The sequence below is a fragment of the Rhipicephalus microplus genome, chromosome 9, assembly GCF_043290135.1.
Source record: "Rhipicephalus microplus isolate Deutch F79 chromosome 9, USDA_Rmic, whole genome shotgun sequence".
NCBI lineage: Eukaryota > Metazoa > Arthropoda > Arachnida > Ixodida > Ixodidae > Rhipicephalus > Rhipicephalus microplus.
The window spans coordinates 78386777-78407991 of NC_134708.1; the positions used below are offsets into that span (position 1 = coordinate 78386777).

Sequence of the window (21215 nt, forward strand, 5' to 3'; positions counted from 1 at the left end):
TATTTGAAGGTTGTAGAGCAGGCGTCACGTTGTGGCTTGCCGCAACATTTCCCTAAATACTGTGAACTTAAAAGTGTGTGCGAAAAACCTTTTCATTGACCTGAAGCATTGCCATGGAAAATCGTTACCACCCATTTTGAGAGCCAGACTGTTTAATCTTTTTGTTGCACAATCTAGTGCGAACACCACCTATGGTCGTCTTGAAACAGGAAGTGACCCTTTCATCATCTTCGACTTCTCCTTCGCTTCCACAACATATGCGCCAATTTGTTCACTTGAAATACAAATGCTATGTCGGGCGAGTGACTTACGTGAGCAAAAATTACGTGACATCTCATAACAACTACTAATCCGACTAAAACCCCACAACACCGCGTGATAACAGGTCACGCGACTGAAATTACGTAACATTGCGTGTGAACTGGTCACGTGACTAAAGATGTTGCAACATGGTGTAATGTCCAGTGCCATAACTACAATCACGGAACAACTCTCAAGTGACTAAAATCATGTGACAACATGTTACTGGTACGATGACAAAAACTGTGTAACATCACATATCTACTAACATGATTGAAGATCATGTAACATCACGCAGCTTGGAGCCGCCTTGTCAAAATCACGCGACATCGCGCAATATCTCGTTATATGACGCCTTCCCTTCATAAAATACGTAAAAAGCTTGTCACTTCAATAAATTATTGCATGAAATATTATGCGATCAAAAGACATGTCTAGGCAACTATTGGCACATTTAGTGCTACAAGCAAAAAACTTCCGTTTTTAATAAGACCATGACATCGCAACCAAAAGTTAGGTAGATCGACCATTAGCTGCGCTGCTGGTTTCAGACTTGCGCACCTATTGCAGCCTTCACACTTATTTTTCGCTGCGCATAACAGGCGGAAACGGGAAGTTAGATGCGCCTTGCCGCGTCATTAATTGTTTACAAACTCTCAAAATTGTGAAATATTGAACAACACCTTTGACTGATATGTGAGGTTTCACGTCCCAAGACGATAATATGATTATGAGAGACGCCGTTTCGGAGGACTAAACTTGATCGCGCGAACCTTTGTCCTAACGCAAGAGTATTTTCGTATCTTAGAATAAAAGCGTCTACAATATATTTTGATCCATAATAAAATATGGCCGTCCGCTAGACAACACAAAAGAAAAAAACCCAACCACAGCAGCAAATAACTTCAGAAGTCTGCGACATTTCCTCCTAAAAAAAAACGGATGCGCACATTACTTCACCAATGAGTGCACAATCTGGACTGACGTCAATAACAGATCTGCCTGTGACTTCGCCATTACAGAGTAACACTCAGCGCATGAGCAGGAATATTTTTTTTTCAGTGGAGTAAACGATCATCAGCCCTGCTTCGGTCGTCTGGCAGGGGATTTTACGGTCCTCCTAAAACTCTATCTGTCTTCAGAATGTGTAGGCTACGCGAAAATAAGTGTGTGTAATTGCAGGTACGCCACTCAATCTATTCTAAAAATTCATTTTAAAGCCCACAGGAAACTGTATGACTAGTATAGTTGGTGGTTCATCCTTATTTTAAGTTCCCCAGGTGGTCGAAATTTCCGGAGCCCTTCACTACGGCGTTTCTCATAATCATAAGGTGGTTTTGGAACGTTAAACCTCACATATCAATCAACATTATGATAAGTTGCCCTGGAACAGAGAGTTTCCTTTAATGGACAATATGGTTCGCACATGGAAAGACGCCAAACTTTCTACCGAACAAAGCAAACAATAAAGCCTGCAGAAATGACAAGAATTGGCCACCAGCTTCTAATCATGTCTTCTATTACTCCGTCAAAGCCCCGTCAAAGAAAGCAGTTGGCTATGCAGGTGTGGCATGTGTTAGAACCTTTGAAAAATGTTTGGAAGATTCGCAAGCATGGGGTGGGCGCTGAAGGCTGGAGCTTTTTTTGTTTGTTTGTTGAGGCTGCGACCGATTTCCTTGGCGTTTGTGTGCATATGACGGTATCCTTTATTTTAATCTACTTTAAGATGAGGAGAGGGCAATTGCAAAAGTTGCATTGACAGACAACTAAAGGCTACTCTGTAGAATTTATCTGAGTAACTTGATTCTATATGGCGGGTTCCTTGTAGCCGCTGTTACCGAGATAGCTCTTTATTAAACCCATTGCGCATTATAGAATTCTCACAAGCTTAATTATTTTTATTTTCGTATTCCTTTTCTTTATTTGTGTAATGATTCTCGTAAGTTCAGTATATCTTCACAAAATATGCTTATTTAGCTTTTCGATTAAAGAATTTACAGTTTTTTTTGCACGCTATTTTCGCCATTTTATATAATTTGTCACAGTGTGTTCAGGAAGCTAAACTTTTAACACTTCCGGGACAAATACCCGTTTTCAATGCTTTATGATTGTGCGTTCCAAATTATCCTCAGGGTGTCATGCACTTACTCAGGCTCGTCAAAATTTTAATAGCACCACTCTACGAATACTTTATTATGTCTTTATTCAATGTCACATCTCGTGTAAAAACGGGCTGTAAGAATTATTGCCCATTTTAAGTAGAATGACCCGAGTAAAACTCTGTTTTAGCGATTACTCATTTTGCCAGTCGGTAGGCTGTTTAAGTTAGACCTAGCTAATTATGAATATACCGGTTATTAATTACAACCACCATTTAAATATGTCGATGTTTTCCGCCCATTCTCGTTCTATCAGACTATTAACCTTTGCTAAATAGAATATTCCATGAACTAACAACGCATATGGTAAACGGGTTTTACAGTTCGCTAGTATTAAGTTCTAGAATTTTCTACATTTTGAAAAGAAAGTGAGTTGAAACTTCACTACGACACTACAAAAACCTTATTTAGAGGCATGTTCTGTTTTATTAATGACCGGTTACGTTTATTGTGACGGCTGTTGTAAATTTTAAGGAAAGGTAGTTCTTTTTTGTTTCCTCTTGGGATGAAACAGTTTTATTTTTGCTCATTGTGGAGTTATTTCATGTACTGTACTGATTTTTTTTCAGATTTTTATACAATGTATAACTTCTTCATTATGCTTGTTTGAAGTGCTCTTATAAAATGTATCTTGTTGGACTCAAACTAGCCAATAGTTAAGGGTGCGCATAGTGTGGGCAAACTTTATTAAATAATTGTGAGCAATGAAATTCCAGTTCCAATTATCCCCTAAGCATGCTTTGGGTGTATCTATGTGATTAAACGAGTCATTGAGTTATATTATTACTATATTTCACATCTATAACGAACTATTTATGTGTCAGCTCTCGCTCCTTTCTTCTTCAATGTATGTTTGTAGCCTTAGGGTATATAAAATAAACAAATAAATAAATATGCTAACAGTTACGTTATTCGTGCCGCATACATTGTTTTTAATTTCTTGCAGGACTTCTGTGGCGACCCACTAACCCGAAATGAGGCATCCGCCATCGGTAGCCGGAAGCTTCCTTCGATTTTGTCTTCTCATCGGGATTTTGATGAGGTGTGAGGCGACTGAGTGCCGATGGGCCTACGCAGTCCAAGAATCGGGAACTAGTCGCCTGCTGATTTACGACGGCAAACCACCGGCCACCTCGCGTAATGGCGGCGCATCGTCACTGGCTCCGGTGGCATGGGCGAACTTCCGCGACGACATACAGAACAGCGGGTGAGTCGTGCGTAGCGCTACAATTTACCAGTCGCATAGGTCTTTTCTGAATTTCAAAGGAAAGTGTGTGTTTAAGGGCTTCTTTTCTTTGTTAGATATATTATCAGTGAGAACTAACAGAGAACAATGCCAGGGAAAGTATCCGGGTTGTGTGCGTGGCAAGCAAGTGTTCTGCACAGAGTCACGCGTCTGCTTGTGAATACAGTGCGAATAACTTCCTCTGCTTGGAAATGCAGTCAAAATAACTGGCATGCTTTATTAATGAAAACTAGCAGACATATTGTCAGGGAAATCATAGGGTTGTTTTAGAAGTACTTGTAATATAAATGTAAATAAAGAAAAAAACAAGAAACTTGCCACCGGCTTGATCTGAACGTTTGACCTTCTAACAACGCGTCCGATACTCTAACACTGAGCTACAGTGGTGGTTACAGCACTCTGCCCCGTCCGGGTTCTTAGGTATATATGTGCATTAAACATGGCAGCATCACTCAGCGCCGCCTGTTACCATTGCGGCGAGTGTGCAACACTCCTTGCCTGTTTGGCGTCACGTAGCACGTGATTTTATTACGAAACGGCAGCTGTCTGATTATCCCTCGCATACAACCTCAAGGCATCAAGTCACATGGCGTCAACAGGCACAGAAAGATGTAATAACCGGGTAGTCCGGGGCCATGCCGGTCGCCGGACCGAATCACACACACGTACGTAGGCGGGTGTCACATTGACGGACTCGTCAAGCTCGGCGCATTAATTTTATAGCAACAGCGACACCCCCGGGCACCGGAACGGTAAACTAACCTTATCACATACCTCCCCACTTTATTAATGGATACAAACAATTGATGAAGGTGAGTAGTGCGATACTGGTCATCGAATTCTGGTACTTCGACGTAGGACAGGAGTACTGAGTGCTATGACCGCAAGTTCCGTTTCTCTCTCCACACCTTCCCTGGTGTAAGGAAAGGACTTGAAGATGCCGAGGAGCATCAAACCAGAACTGAAGAAGACGAGCGGAGAGCAGGTGGCACGAAGGCGACAACAAGAAATGAAGAAGAGAAGAAGGCACGTGCGATTACGAGTCAACTGTGCGCCAATCAGCTCATGACCAGTGGTGGCCCATAGAGGTGGCGTGCCACGATTGGGCCACGTGCGACCATCACGTGGCAGTGGGCTTTGTGGCTGGGGACGAGCCGAAGCAGCGGCAGACGGGAGACAGCGGGCCGAAGCGTCGGACGCAGGTGATCCAGGTTCCGGCCAGGGAACGCGGCCGTCCACGCTGCTGCCGTCCAACCACCAGCTTGGGCGGCATTGCCGGCACGAGTGCTGCATCTCGGGGCGCGGCCTGGCCTGCTGTTCTCTTCCTTGCCGAGGGCATCGCGGATCTCGGCGAGGCGTCTCCGCGGTCAGCCGTTGAACACAGCGATGAACGTGGCCTGGCTAATGGTCACGGTTGCGTCGAGCATCGCGTCTCGGCGCACGCTCTTCGCTGGACGGGCCCTCGGCAAGGAAGAGAACAGCAGGCCAGGCCGCGCCCCGAGATGCAGCACTCGTGCCGGCAATGCCGCCCAAGCTGGTGGTTGGACGGCAGCAGCGTGGACGGCCGCGTTCCCTGGCCGGAACCTGGATCACCTGCGTCCGACGCTTCGGCCCGCTGTCTCCCGTCTGCCGCTGCTTCGGCTCGTCCCCAGCCACAAAGCCCACTGCCACGTGATGGTCGCACGTGGCCCAATCGTGGCACGCCACCTCTATGGGCCACCACTGGTCATGAGCTGATTGGCGCACAGTTGACTCGTAATCGCACGGGCCTTCTTCTCTTCTTCATTTCTTGTTGTCGCCTTCGTGCCACCTGCTCTCCGCTCGTCTTCTTCAGTTCTGGTTTGATGCTCCTCGGCATCTTCAAGTCCTTTCCTTACAATATCCCCCTGCTCAAGAAAGTTGTTTAGGGGGAAAACAACTTTTCTCACACAACAATGAATAGACGCCGCTCTTCGAGGAGGAGCCTTTCAGCCTCCATGCGAGCTACTTCACGCTCATGCTCCGCCTGTGCTGCTAGACGTGCCTCCTCTCGATCTTTCGCTATCTGGTTCCTCATTTCTTTTTTCTCAGCGCTCACCCATGCCAGCAAAGCCTCTCCACTCAGTTCCATCTCCTTCCCTAGCTCAACTAGCTTTCTCTTGTCGTCCATTCTCGTCCGCCACACACAAACAACGTGAGGCTCTCAGAGGTAACGCGAGAGCTTAATCCTGGCAGGCTCGCCATTTATTGTGATGGTTAAACGGACGTTCGTCACTATGTTTGTTGATAGCGGACGAGAAATCATTAACATGAACTTTTTATTTCATGGCATGGTTGGAACGGCTGACGACGCACGGATACGCTACCGTGTGCAGCGCCGTTGAGTCGGACGTCGCGGCCAACCCAGCAGTCAGGGTCGCAACTCCGGAGGTCCTGGATCAGGCCACGCCTCACGAGGACCACACCCGGTAGGCCTCGTCCACGAACCTGCTCCCGGCCACTGCACTCAGGCAGGAGCCGTTCGGCAGGTCTCGGCCTTGGACCTTGAACAGACACACCGGAGCTCGACCTGGCCGACACGTACGGGTCCCACGTCCGGCTCAGGAACGCTCCCAGGAACTCGTCCTCTCGAGCAGCGCACTGCTTCGTCTGCCTTCGTGGCCTCCACCCTCGAGCTCTCTTTTCCGCACGTTCCTTCTTGGCCAGGGCACCGCCAGGTACCCTCGGGTGTACACTGCAGCTCATGAGCTCGCGGCCCACGTCCGAGTCTGGTGCGTCGCTCGGTACGGCTCGGCACCGCTCGGCGATCCTCGATTCGGCCAGCAACTCCCCTGGCATCTGAATCCTCGGCCACCCTGGACCTCGCCCGGCTCCGTGGTCCTCCGTGCACACGCCCGCGTCTCGCCCGGCAGAACGTCTTGCTCATCCCTTGCCGATGTGCGACACTCTGGTGACACCGGCGCTTGATGGCATGGGTGCGACTACTGAGCAGTCAGCCCGCATCGGAGACGCGATGCTCCATGCGGGGAATGGCCAGCCCGTCCAGCGAAGAGCGTGCGCCGAGACGCGATGCTCGACGCAACCGTGACCATTAGCCAGGCCACGTTCATCGCTGTGTTCAACGGCTGACCGCGGAGACGCCTCGCCGAGATCCGCGATGCCCTCGGCAAGGAAGAGAACAGCAGGCCAGGCCGCGCCCCGAGATGCAGTACTCGTGCCGGCAATGCCGCCCAAGCTGGTGGTTGGACGGCAGCAGCGTGGACGGCCGCGTTCCCTGGCCGGAACCTGGATCCCCTGCGTCCGACGCTTCGGCCCGCTGTCTCCCGTCTGCCGCTGCTTCGGCTTGTCCCCAGCCACAAAGCCCACTGCCACGTGATGGTCGCACGTGGCCCAATCGTGGCACGCCACCTCTATGGGCCACCACTGGTCATGAGCTGATTGGCGCACAGTTGACTCGTAATCGCACGTGCCTTCTTCTCTTCTTCATTTCTTGTTGTCGCCTTCGTGCCACCTGCTCTCCGCTCGTCTTCTTCAGTTCTGGTTTGATGCTCCTCGGCATCTTCAAGTCCTTTCCTTACACCTGGGATCTTGCCTAGGCTCTGTGTGACGAAGGCCATCCGGAGTTAACTGCCTCTGACCCATGTCCAAGCTTCAGGCAAGACCTGTAGCCACGGCGCTGCCTGCTTTCGGTTGTAACACTTTGTTGTTTATGGGGCTGGCGGATATTATCCAGATGACGAGTTAACCGCCGTCCGTCCTCCAGTAGAACATCTGTGGACGAAGTGCGTTGTTCGGTGACGACTGCAGGCAGCCACGCAGGATATAAACCGAAGTTACTTGCGAACACCTGGTCACCTGGGTAACCCAAAACTGTGGGCCTTGTTCCTTGATCACATCTGACTTTTTGCTTAAGATGCCTCTGTAGCACCAAAGTCCAGAGGTCTCGGTGTAGCAGGTTCAACGCAGTTCTCAGCTTCCGCCCCAACAACAGTTACCACGGACAACAACCTGTGGCCTCCTGAGGCGTGAAGCTGTAAGTCAGAAGAATGCGGGCAATTTGAGTGCGAATATATCTAGAGCCAGCTTCCCGCAACTTGTTTATGATAGTGAGCTCTGCTCGCTCTGCAGCACCGTTTGACGCTGGATGATATGGGGGCACCGGCATTCACCTCACCCTGCTTTTCTTTAGCTTTGTAGAGTAGAGCTCACTAGTAAATGCCGGCCCATTGTCCGACACGACCAAACCTGGAAGGCCTTGGTTGGCGAACATAATTCGCGTGCAGGAAATAGTTTCTTAAGCCGAGGGTGTGGAGACCGGGAACACTTCAATCCACTTTGGGAACGCATCGACTGTGAAAAAAAAGGTGTTCCTGTAAGGACCGGCATAGACCATTTGCAGCCGTGACCACGCTTTCTGCTGGAATGGCCAGGGTATAACAGGTACTGGTCGTGACACTCTTTGAAGCTTCTGGCAAACACGCCACCTTTGAATGGTTACCGCTATATCGTTATCCAAGCAAGGCAACCACACATAGATATGCGCAACTGCCTTCATTTTGGACAGTCCTGGATGACTCATGCAGCAACTGGAGGACTTCTCCTTGTGAGGATTTCGGAACAATGACTCTGTTACCGCACAGTAGACAGTTCCCTTGCACACTCATCTCCAGAAAGCGGGTCTCGTAGGGTCTTCCCTCTGACAACCCTAAATTTATCTGGCAGCCTGACCACAACGGTGCTCTTACTTGCGATGAGCACCGGGTCTCTGGAGGCGGCTGTCGCAACAGCATTTGGTGACAGCACCTCTTGATATACTACTTCCAGCATTACCACTTCAGCAGGGCAGTCAACAACAAAATCTGCACTTGGCAGAGGCAGCCAGCTTAACCAATCGACATGTGCAATTTGTGAACCCGGCCTATATTTCAGGTCGTAACTGTACCCCAACAGGAAGGCCCACCTTAGCATTCTCGGGGAACAGGATTCCAGAACTGATTTGTCTGCTGCGAGCACGCCGAGCAGTGGTTTGTGTTCTGTGGCGGCTTTGAAATGCCAGCCCCATAGTACTGCCTGAACTTTGTAACGCCAAAGAGAAGGCTGAAAACCTCCTTATCTAAGTGGCTGTAGTTTTTCTCCGCAGCTGCCAGGCTTCGGGAGGCAAAACCAATAGGGCGCTTTTCTCCAGATGACTCTCTTTGCGCCAGTACTGCGCCAATACCGAAGGGAGGTGCATCCGTGCCAAGCACAGTTAGCTTACTTGGGTCAAAGTGTGCCAGTATAGCAGCACAGGCCAATAGCCCCGTGCTTCTCCGAAATGCCTGCTCTTCTTCAGTTTCCCAGCGCCATGGTGTTGCCGACACCAACAAACTATTGAGCGGCTGTAACACGACTGAAAGATTAGACAAACACCTTTTGTAAAAATTAACCAACCCGAAGTAACTCAAGTTCCATGACCATTCGGGTTGCGGTGGCGTCTAGCACTGCTTCAGTCTTTGCTGGGTTTGGACGTAGTCAGCTGCACCAATGATATGGCCCAAGTTGTGGACTTCTGGTTTCAAGAATTCGAATTTGGATAGCGTCAGTCGCAATGCCGCGGTTTTCAGGTGACCCAACACTCCGCCCGAATTTTCCCAACGCTTTTTGTCACCGGTTCCTGTGAACAGGATATCATGAAGTACACTGCGACATGGTCAAGGTTGTGCAAAAGATTTTCTATCTCTCGCTGAAATATAGCCGGAACTGATGAAACCGCAAACGGCAGCCTTGTGAATCAGTATAACCCCTTGGAGTGTTAATGATGACTTGCTCTTAGCACTTCTCATCGAGTGGGACTTGTCTTGCAAGTCAAGCTTTGTGAACTTTTTGCCTCCTGTAAACCGCGCAAAAAGTTCCTCAATCCTAGGAATAGAGTAGGACTCGACGACTGTCACCAGGTTTATGGTAGTTTGAAAATTGCCACAAGCCCAAACCCGGCCGTAGCGCTTCAATACAGGAACAAAGGGCGCGGCGCACTGAGAAGTTCCCACCGGTTGGATAACGCCTTCCCGTTCTATCCTCTGCAGTTCTTCGAAAACCCAATCACGCGAAGCAAATGGTATCGGACGTGTCTTGACAAAACGTGGCTTCGGGCCCTTTTGTTTGGATATCGACGCTGCAATCCATGAAACGTGCCAAGCTGCCCCGAAAAATCATCATGATGTTGGCCTACCAGGTCTTCCGTAGACTTCACGACGTTGACTCCCTCCGTCTGAGCGATGCCTAGCTTGAACGCCTTCATGCAGCTTCGTCCAAACAGCATAGAACACACCCTTTCCATGACAGATAGTGGTAGCTGGCGCTCCTTGTCACCAAGTTTGATCATTGCTTCCAGCTTTCCCTGGACGCGTTTCATGTCCCCGAAAAGACTTCTCAGCTGTACAATCGAGGGCTCCAACGGCACCGACAGAAAAAGCTCGGCGAACTTACCTTTATCAATGGTCGACACACCAGCGCCAGTGTCCAACTTAATATGGAGCGTTACGCCGTTAACTTCAACCGCTATGTGCATCGGCTCCGAACTAGCTGCGTGAAGCGTCCACAAGTCGAAAACTTCGGGCTCTTCAATAGAGACAGGCAGGTCGTTCAGGTTGTTCACGCGACTAAAGCGGTTGCGACTAGACTGGCTCCAGTTGAAATTTCTGCTGCCCGGCTGAACTCTGCAGACTCTTGCAAGGTGCCACTTTTGACGGCAGTTGTAACAGATCGTGCTGCTGTGCCTACAGCCACGCGTATAAAGAGCTCCCCCGCAGCAAAAGCAACAGCTATCATTTTTACCCGAGGCGAGAACGTTGGCTTGCTCCGGAGCTCCGTCAGATAGTAGCTATGCTTACTGACAGCTCAATGCGCGTGAATCTTCACGCGCATCCTCCGTAGAAACGACGGTGTCTTTCGCAGTTTCGACGGTTAAACACGCCATTTCCACCAGCCGTGTTTGCATGGTTACGTCATTGATTCCGCTGACTATCTGGTCGCGCAACAGTTGCAGTCTTCAGCTAAATTTCTTCAACGAGGCAATGTAGTCACTTACGGTGTCCCCCTCTTTTCGATGCCTTGAGAAAAACTTGAAACTTTCCCCTACTGCTGATACACGAGAGGTGTAGTGCTTGCCAAGTGCGGTAAAAATTTTGGTCAGTTGTGCCTGAGCTGGTCTGGTTGGTGCTAGGAGGCCTCGCAGCAGAGATTACGTCTCTGGACCGCAGCATGTCAAAAATGCCTCTGTCTGCTTGTCGCCCGAGATGTCGTTCGCGATGAAACACAGCTTGGCCCGCTCACAGTATTCCGCCCACTCCGATGTACTCAGGTCGAACGAACCCAGCTTCCCAACAACAGTCACGATGACGTGTGATTGTGTCGTGCCCGTCCGGTTTGTCAGTCGACCTCGACGACACTTTTAATAACTGGGTAGTCCGGGGCCATGCCGTTTGCTGTACTGAATCACATACACCCGCCTTCATGACTACTAGCGATGCTGACGGACACCAATAACAACAAATGAGTTTCACGTTTGAAAACCACGCTATGATAACGAGAGTCGCTGCGTAGTGGAGGGCTCTAGAATTTTCAACCATTTGGTGTTATTTAACGCGCGCTGACATCGTATATTGCTCGCGCTTCAATCATTTCACCTACACTGCTCAGTATGGATTCCGCAGAGAATACTCTTGTGAAACACAGCTTGCCATCTTTCCACACGACATTCGCACTAATTTGGATATCAATACACAGAGTGACGTAATCTTTCTGGACTTCTGCAAGGCCTTAGAGAAAATTCCCCACCAGCGTCTATTATTTCAGCTAAAAAACTTAACTTGCATCCGGATGTCTTGAGGTGGATTTGAAAATTTTTTAATAACCACTCCCAATCTGTAACTAATATTATTCACTTATCTAACTCAGTACTGGTAACATCTGGCGTACTATTCTTCATATATATTAACGACTTACCTTTATATGTCTCTTGTAAAACAAGAATGTACGCGGATGGTTGTGTCAGTTATCGCACTATATATAACATTCACAATCAAAATGCTCTCCAAAAAGATCTAAATAACTTACTTACTTGGTATGATGATTGTGTAATGTTCCTAAATGCAAAGAAATGATAAGTTATGTCATTTTCTCGCAGTACTGATCTTATAGAATTTCCTTACAAAATTAAGAGCACGCCGCTGGAGAATGTACATTTTTATAAATATCTAGGAATCACTCTTTGCAGCGATCTAACCTGGAATGCTCATATTTCTAGTACCATATCATCAGCTAACCGAATCCTAGGTTTTCTTAGACGTAATCTTCATAAGGTCACCCGAAATGTAAAGTTACTCGCTTATCAGTCACTAGTAAGGTCAAAACTGGAGTATGCGTCCACCATATGGAACCCACATCAATCATATTTCATCAATTCGCTTGAAGCTGTGCAGAATCACGCTACTAAATTCATTCACTCAAGCTACTCATATAATATCAGCATTTCAGCGCTTAAGGCAGAATCCACTTTAACGCAGCTTTCTGATCACTGACGCACTTCCAGTCATTCTCTTTTTCACAGCTTCTTTTACAGCCCCCTTAATCAAGCTCCATACATTGTTACCGCTGCGCGCATTTCTTACCGCACCTCTCATCCGCAATAAATCGCATAGTCACGTACCCGAACTGCTCACTTCTCTGCCTCATTCATCCCAAGCACTTCAAAAGACTGGAATGGCTTTCCTGATGACATTGTCGCCATTACCTGCCCGTCCTTGTTCCTACAACGTGTAAATAATCAATATGAAGCTATTTATGTATAAATCATGTGGAAGTTTCGTTAACACACCCCTTATGTAATGTCTCCTTGATACACTCAAGGTAAATAAATTGAGCTGAACTGAAATGCATGGCCGCGGCGGTCATAATCGAACGCGCGACCCTTGGGTCAGTAGCCGAGTACTCTAGGCACTAATCCACCGAAGTGGACAGTTCAACTACGAGGAAGTGGACACGTTTAACTACGTGTCTATATGTCATAAAGTTGCCGGGCGAGGGGGAAGGATGAATGATTGCCACTGTAGCCTAATTGCTAGAGCAATGCAGGTGTTATTTGAACCTCGCAAATATGGTGCCTGCCAGCGGCAAGCTGTCTCTTCATCCACCTTTCATTGTTTCCATTCACATAAAAATTACCACTAATAACATTTCTTATTAGTTTCTTCACATCACTGTTTGTTAGTTTCCATTGATATCGGCCACTGATACATACGCTGTTCTTTTCAGATGGGGCTACCTTGAGGTCGAATCGAGCCCCAACACTACGGACGATGTGCAGGCGTACGCTGCCGGCGCCCTAGAAGGGTATCTGACGCACCATCTCATGGAGGCCCAGTGGAAGAACATGTTCGCCCACTACTGCGACTACCAGATGAATTATTGCGCAATACTGTTCGATGTCCTGAAGAAAAATCTAGTTTACTCGTACTTCAATGAGAAACGCTTAAGAGCCAGTGATCCTTACTGGAACATGGTAAGTAAGTCATCTTGTTTACACATGATGTCTCACGCTAAAAAAAAAAAAAAAACGGCTGGGCTCTTTCCGCATTCGCCTAAGACTACTCGAACCCAAATTTCGTATTATTTCTTTTAGGGGGAGGGGTGAAGAAGGATTCATCCTACTACGGGCTCTTTACGTATTCGCTCAAGACTACTCGAACTCGAATGTCAACTTGTTTCTTGTTTTTCTTTTTGTTTTTGAGGAGAGGGCCAGATGAATTGATCCTGCTCCGGCACTCGTGAAGTTGTTAAATGCCAAACATTTCTTCGCGAACGCAGAACCTCAGAAATCTATCTATCTATCTATCTATCTATCTATCTATCTATCTATCTATCTATCTATCTATCTATCTATCTATCTATCTATCTATCTATCTATCTATCTATCTATCCAGCCGCCTACATCTCGTTGTTTTCGTGATCGCCCCCTTAATGCGTGGTAAACCATGACTAGTATGGGAGGGTAAAGTGGTGCGACAAATGTGACTCACTGCGGTTATGACATGAATAATGTCACTATACCGTCGCGTATATCATCGAACCCTTCCCGCAAAATGCGTGTCACATACCCGCGAGCGGGGATATGCCTCAGGTGATTGACATTTCATATCTACCCACGAACGGCGAGAACACACATGGGTAATTTTAACGTGTGAGCGTTAAGAAAAAGCTGACATTGACAGCATTGACTCGATGAATGCAAAGAATAAATGTCAGGGTCTCCGCAGGAATTGAACCCTATCATTCTGCATGGCAATGAAGTATTCTTCCGCTAAGCCACGCCAGGTCTTGGAACTACTTCTCAAATAGACACTAATGTTAATGAAGCGTACGTTCGTGTAGCAGTGGTGGCTATGCAATTTAAGAAACATTATACATGTACTCGTGTGATACAGCCGTCACGTTGGATTTGTGTCAATTGCAATTAAACGGCATCCGCTGAAGTTGATTGATTTATCAGTGCCCAGCGCTATCATTCTCGGGAGAACCAGCGCTTCATACTAACCTACCGCTTTCGTGTCGTTAATATCCAATTTTCTGTTGGTATCATTAAGCAACTGTGAACATGTAAACAACTGGTTATATAAAGCATATGCGGCTGTTTAGCGTTGGTCTGTGCGTGCGTATGTACATATATTCAGCGCCACTTCATAACGCTTCGCAGACTAAAAATTACAGCGCAGTCACCTTCCACCAGTAAGCACCGCATAACATCTATTGCCAACATACGTGCGATCTGCCAAGCTTTTCTGCGCCTAAGAGCATTGGCTCCTCGATCATAAGCAGTGCCAACACACAGCACCTCACCTCATTTCGCAGCACTGGCTTCATGACCAGCCCAACTTTAAGAAAGCAATGACGTCACCTGGAGACGTCACCATATAACGTGAAATTACGCCAAGGTATTGCCTAAATATGATAAGTCATGTCATACTTTCATCGCACTATGACACCACCAAAATAGGTGATTCACGACATGACGGTGATCTCATATGATGATGTGCTCGCGTTATGATGAATTTCACACGAAATGGTTTTATGACGGAGCCCACCACGACTCCACTGACGTAAATCCATCATGAAAGTAACGTTGAAAATCTCCACGGTGCGTGGTCTCTGTTGCACGCACGCTTCTCAGACTCGTAATTCGGGACAGAGTGAAGGTCACTTCAAACGCTGCCTCGGCCGCGTTTATGGAAGGAGCGCACGGCTCACACATGACGCTGTAATAATGGTGACAATTGTTCGCGCTTATCTTCTGTACCTTAGACACTCGTTTCGCGCGTCTTTCTTTCTGTTTAAACACCAGGCTTTAAGTGCCGAGCTATGACAGTTGTTAGTCCACGGTCGTCCTTTGTATGCTAGTTTCATGCGTGCTTTCTGCTTGAAGTATGCACTGCAAGTTTCGAGCTGCTAGCTTTCCTCGTTTCATTTTACAATTCGCTGCTTTTGCTGAAAGAATGCGCAATAAACCCTCACCTACCTGTGTAAAGACACGCTTCACTTTCGGGTTAAACAGATCCCTATACAGGGGGATCAGCCATGGCTCTTTTTTATCACTCATGTTCACACCGACACCGCGGAACGCCGACGGTCACCCCTTACGTTTCATGAGGCACCCGAGGTTGTGCCCCAGCAACCGAAACTGAAATGTCACGCATTTACTGCGCGCATATGTTTATGAAGCAGGAAAGCTTCACCGGCACACCAAAAAAGAAAAAAAAAAGGTCTCCACAACATACTGCTTGTCTACAACATACTAGCGTCTACGTGGTCAACGCAGGCAACGTTAAGCCTCACTTTCAAGAAGAGCTGCTTGCTCAGGAAAATCGTAAGCAATGTGGCTGCAAGCCTTGTTTTGTCAACTATACATAAGCTCGGCTGCTTTCATAGGTGAGTAAAGTCTCAATAACTAAATTAACGCACAAGGTTCAAGAAACGCAGAGCACAACATGCAGAGTGCTTAGGCCGCATAATAAACCCTACTTCTTTGTCGTGTGGACGTTTTTACACTGGACAAACCGGGTGCTGCTCGAAATACCATCCTAGAGAACGCGTGTTCAATAACAAGTCCTCAACACGCAGCATTTTGGCAGGACGTATAACTTCGTGTGGCCGCACTCCACTTTTTGAGGAATGTGACATCATGTCAGGGTATAGGGACCCGAATGAGCGCAAAATGGACGAAACGTTTCAAGTCAAGAAAAGATCGAACTTTTATGTCAACGAGCCCTGAATTGGTCTCCTAAAACATGAGGTAATGCGACATTTTTACTTCAAGTTCTGTCATTACCCCGTTACAGTGTAAGTGGTGTCTCGCGCAAACCACGTCGAATGACCACGAACAATTGAAATAATCTTCAAATATTTCGATGCGAATACGCTCGCAAGGGGAATATTACAGTTTCTTCTAAATAGAACGTGACCAATAGCGACAATACTGCAGTATTCGATGGCACATGTGGAAATGCCGTTAAGCATCACCGCTTATCAGTTGATTGACTGCCGACGCTCAGTTCACCTCACCGGTGGTTGGTGTGCTGAAGAAGTAGGCATTTCGAAAATTGGACTTGAGTTCTCAAAAGCTGCAACTTCCTTCACACTTGCCACCTTGAAGCTCGAGCAGAAATTTATTTATTTATTTATATAAAATTTGGTTTAAATACACAAAAACACAATTGATTGATTTAAATGAGGGATTTAACGTCCCTGAACCCCCATTAATTGTGAAAGGCGCGGTGGTAGAGGGCTCCGAAAATTTGGACCACATGGGGTTCTTTAACGTGCACCCAAATCTGAGCACGCGGGCCTACAGCAGTTTCCCCTCCGTCGAGAATGCAGCCGCTGCAGCCGGGATTCAGTCCCACGACCTGCGGGTCAGCAATCGAGTACCTCATTCACTAGACCACTGCGGCGGGTCACACAAAACACGAAGACGCAGTGGAATTAGAGAAGGAACAGCTGAAAAAAATCTTTGCGGAAAACTTTTCTGTTCAGAGAAATATTTTCGTCGCAAGCTTCCATGTGGCTTGACTGCTGCCGTTTACCATGGTGATCACCAGGCCTGCAGTGGTGGTGCTCTCACCATCACTGAGACCTGGTGTCCTTTACTTACGACACAGAGACACAGTTCTCATTTTAATTATCTTGTTCTGCCCTCTACTGCTCTGCTGACCCCAAGGCCTGCGGGGGAAGTGATCATGTCAGGACGAAAGTCTCCTAAGTAAAGACGCGTCTCGCTACTTTCCGGTAGAGGAAATGTGGTCCTCGTACCACGCTTCCTCTCTGCACCGCTATGACATGTGTTCATGTCGGGGATGCCCTACTGGGTCCTTGGGTGCACGGCCATGAAGTACCGCTGGCTTCTTGTCACGATGCCGAGGTGGCCGGACGGCGGAGTCCCCTCCGCATGGCGGAGATGGTCGGCGAGACTGCGGGAAAATTTCAATTGAGCTGAAACGCATATTGTAACCCTTGTAACTTCTTTGTAATAGTAAGTACGAGGAAAATTTTTGTGGCGGCGCGTTCACATATAAAACCTGCGCAAACCTGCGCGTTCACATATAAAACCTACGCATAAAACCTGCGCATCCCAATTTTCGGACCTCGGGGTTGTTTACTGGCCTTTTAATGGTTTGACGGCTGTATGAAAATTTTCAATAATGGCACTGTCTATAGCTTTGGGCAGCTCCAGGCTCAAAAATCTATAAAATTGTCCAATTCCAAGTTTTAGCTTGAATGCTCAGCAAGATATATAATACATAAAGTTTTATCCTTGTATGAGTTAATGGGGGTAAAGCGAAAGCAATTAATAAACATGTGAAATGGTGACGTTTCTGCTCTATCCTCAGTGCTATTGGGATAATTGCTTCGGGCGTCTGTCAGGACTTCGTTAGCTCAATTTTAGTGCAAGAAAATCAAGTGTTGTCGGTGTAAGCTGCTTACGTAGTCTTTCTTATTTGTGCTAACCCTTGCTATATAGCATAAGCAAAAAATAAATAAACTACTGAGCAGATGTGATGACGTGGGGTGGAAACCTATTGTTAGGTTGATCCTCGGATGTATCGTTCCTAACAGCTAAAATTCAGATTTCTTTGAACATGGCTGTTTGAATCCTATTACAGATGTTTATACGAGGCGATCTCATAAGGTGGTTCCCCATCATACCAAAACCGAACTTTCCTGAAACATGCTCATTTCCGAAAAACACCAGCAGCCAATATTTACGCAAGTAGCACAGCAGAAAGTATTGTTTCACAGTTATGAAACGGGTTCATTCGAACGCCTGTGTTTCGTCGTGTATCGTTTCGACAGGTTCACCTCCAAATGAGGCAGCTTCATGGCTTGAGTGACGCCTTCGAAAACGTCACGCTTGACCCGTCACGAGGATACACAAATGATACCAGAGCTTGGTAAGTCCTTACATCCTTATTTAGCATATCTATTCAGGAGGGTAGAAGTACGTTCTTCTGCACTCTATGATGTTTTTAACCCCTTGTATGGTACTTAAGGCAACTAATTTCTCCGTCGCCTTTCGATTCATTCGATACATGGCTTCTCACCTGCACCTAAAGCTTCTTGCACTTAGCATAGCTTCGCACTCTCACCACGGTCGAAAGCAACAGTACACTTCTGATATTGGCCCATTTCTCACCAAGTGAGGGTGTCATGTGATGACTTCACGATAAAATCACATTGAAAGCAATTAGGTCACAATGATATGATGTGGTGACATCATTACGCAATCATTAATTCTGTATGGTCGAATTTCGCTTTTTTATCACGCGTTCATGAATTTCGCTATAAAAACTCTGCAGCCCATGAAACTTCCCTTGGCACGGATATGTGCGACTGAACAGATAATGTCGCTAAAGCAGCCAGCGTGCCATGGGATCGCTTTATTGGAGCCAAGATAAAAAAAAAATGCGCATGACCAGATCCCACTGTGGTACATGGCATATGGGAGTATCAACCATGAGCGGTTGCTTGGCAACCAAAAAGTGACAGATTCTTGTCAGCCGCACAAAGCTGCTTGTGGGATAGGAACACACACACGCTTTAAGTGTTCTCGTCACGAACAATAGCCGTGCTTAAGCTCAAAAACGCGTTTTGCAGCGTGCTCTCCCTCACGAAATATTACTCGAAAAAAGTTACAGATATGCGCGTACGCCGAAAGTGTACTGAATAACGGCGTGATTTCGTTGAATTTATCAATTACGTCTATGCAGCCAGCGATAATAAAAGCATGACGCCAGCTATTTAAGCAATAATGTCTGATATTGTCAGTGCCATATGATTGGTTTCATATTCGCAACTTACGGTCTGTTCTTCACATTACGCTCTTTCTATGTTTTTTATGTTCACATTTTTTTTATAGGTGGTAGGAAATACTGCTTCAACAAGCTGACCGTTAATCAAATATTACAGGTTCCTAAATCTTGACGGAGATTTGCTTGACCTTGAAGCAGCGTTCAAACGCCCCCGCGATATGTACTCTCTCAACCTGGTGCCAGCATGTACGGCACTGGTCAAAGTGGTCGGTGACAACAACGACCTTTACATCGGCCACGACTCTTGGTACCTGTATAAAATCATGCTGCGAATTCAAAAGAAGTATACATTTCCCTGGCACTATGCACCTGACACTACGGGACTAGGTGGGTACCGTACTGGCGACGTTGTGCTTCCTTTTGAAAGTGAATTCTTTGGAAAATAATTTTCTACATCAGCAGCATCGTTGTTATCTCCAATGTTTCGAAGACAACCCTTGAAGTCTACGGCCTCATTTTTGAAATTTAATTAGAACATCTATGCTTACTACGAATAAATATATGTTTTCGAAATTCTTACAGATTTTCGTTGTAGTTTAATGCTACAAATCACTAGATCGCGGTTCTTTTTTTTTTCTTTTCTGACCTTTCACCTTCCTGTGAACTTTAGTGGAACTGATTTTTCAAGGTGAACATTGTGACTTACTGCTTCAGCTTTCGGTTTTCTAATTAACTTGCGAGAAAACGTAGAACAGGCAAAACATCAGTATTGCTCTCCGCTTGGATGAGGAGTCCTGATGAACTGCACATTCTCCACAATGAAATGACATTTTCTTGTATATCTAAGTCCGCCGCGGTGCAGTAGCGCTTAGGGTGCTCGGCTGCTGATCCGAAGGTCGCGAGTTTGATCTTGTGCGTGGCGGTTGCATTTCGATGCAGCCAAAATCGTAGAGGTACTGTACGATGTTAGTGCTAGTTAAGGAGCACCAGACAGTTAAAATTTTTAGAGCCCTCGACTGTGGCATCCTTCATAATCATATTGTTGGTCATCGACTTAATTGTATATACTATTATTAATGGAACAACTAAGTTATCTACAGTTACCCAGCTAGGGTGTTGCAGGTAGTTATTTTTGCTTTACTACTGCTTTAAGAACTACTGTGGTCAAGTGAACTATTTAAGCGTCTGCACATGCAGTGATGTTCTCGCTGTTTCATGTTTTGCATTGGGAAATGGCAGACTACCAAAAAAGACACAACGCCTTAGTACTATACAGAATGGTGGAGAAGGAAAGGTAGGGAAGTCAACCAGTTACTACTAGAAATTTTCGATATACTGTTGTGTCTGTGGTGTTGTATACGCCTAACGGCCGTTACACATTTATAGTAGGCAACTCTTTGTCTTTGCACATTGTTCCCGTTTACGAAATGAACTGTCAATATTGGGCACAAGATAATTTTATTATCAAAAAGTGCTGTGCGTGCTTAATTACTGTAGGCTTTCTGCAAGCAACTCTGCCCGCTCTGTTCTACCGGCCTCCCCACATAGGCGCGAGTTACCTGATCAAATTTAAGAGCACACTGGTAATGCGATGGTTCTCCATCACACGGACACTTTGCCCCTGACAAAGTGAATATCATATGGTTCAAAGTGTAACCATTAAAGTAATTTTTTTTCCTGTTTACCCTGATTTTGCAACAAACACACACAAATGAATCACCAGGCTTGCACGTAAAGCGCAGCATCCGCATGGTGAAAGTTCGACGATCATCATTTCTACAACCCACTGGAAACTCTCTTAAGGCTACTAATTCAAGTACGCCTGCGAAGTACCCATTACTCGATTAGTTGATTCTGTGTCTGATGGCGATGGCAGCACACGCGAACTGTACATAAATTTGTAAATTCATGACTCAACGTGTTCAACAGCTGTGCGTTTCGTCAACGGAGAAGAGTTCGATAATTTTGCAAATCAATTGTGACAAAAGCTCTGCGCCTATTACAGATGGTATAATTCCTGGCCACACGATCAGCATGTCTTCCTATGCCGGAAAGCTGGTTTCCTTGGACGACTTCTACCTGACGTCAGCTGGACTGGTATTACACGCGTCTTTAGATGTCGTACATGCTGCCATTTAAAAATTGTATCTCTTGTCATAGCTACTATTTGTGCCTATTGTTATGCCCTGCATTGTC

At 46.5% G+C, this 21215-nt stretch overlaps 1 protein-coding gene across 1 annotated transcript in view; it reads left to right on the forward strand.

Moving 5' to 3' along the window:
- LOC119164735 (putative phospholipase B-like 2) overlaps positions 1–21215 on the forward strand; it is a 36153-nt gene that overhangs the window by 1622 nt on the left and 13316 nt on the right. The window contains exons 2-6 of the mRNA XM_075873914.1: positions 3406–3666; positions 12976–13222; positions 18064–18161; positions 19177–19406; positions 21025–21116. Coding sequence (XP_075730029.1) covers positions 3434–3666; positions 12976–13222; positions 18064–18161; positions 19177–19406; positions 21025–21116 — 900 coding nt within the window. The 5' untranslated portion in view covers positions 3406–3433. The remainder of the gene's footprint in view (positions 1–3405; positions 3667–12975; positions 13223–18063; positions 18162–19176; positions 19407–21024; positions 21117–21215) is intronic.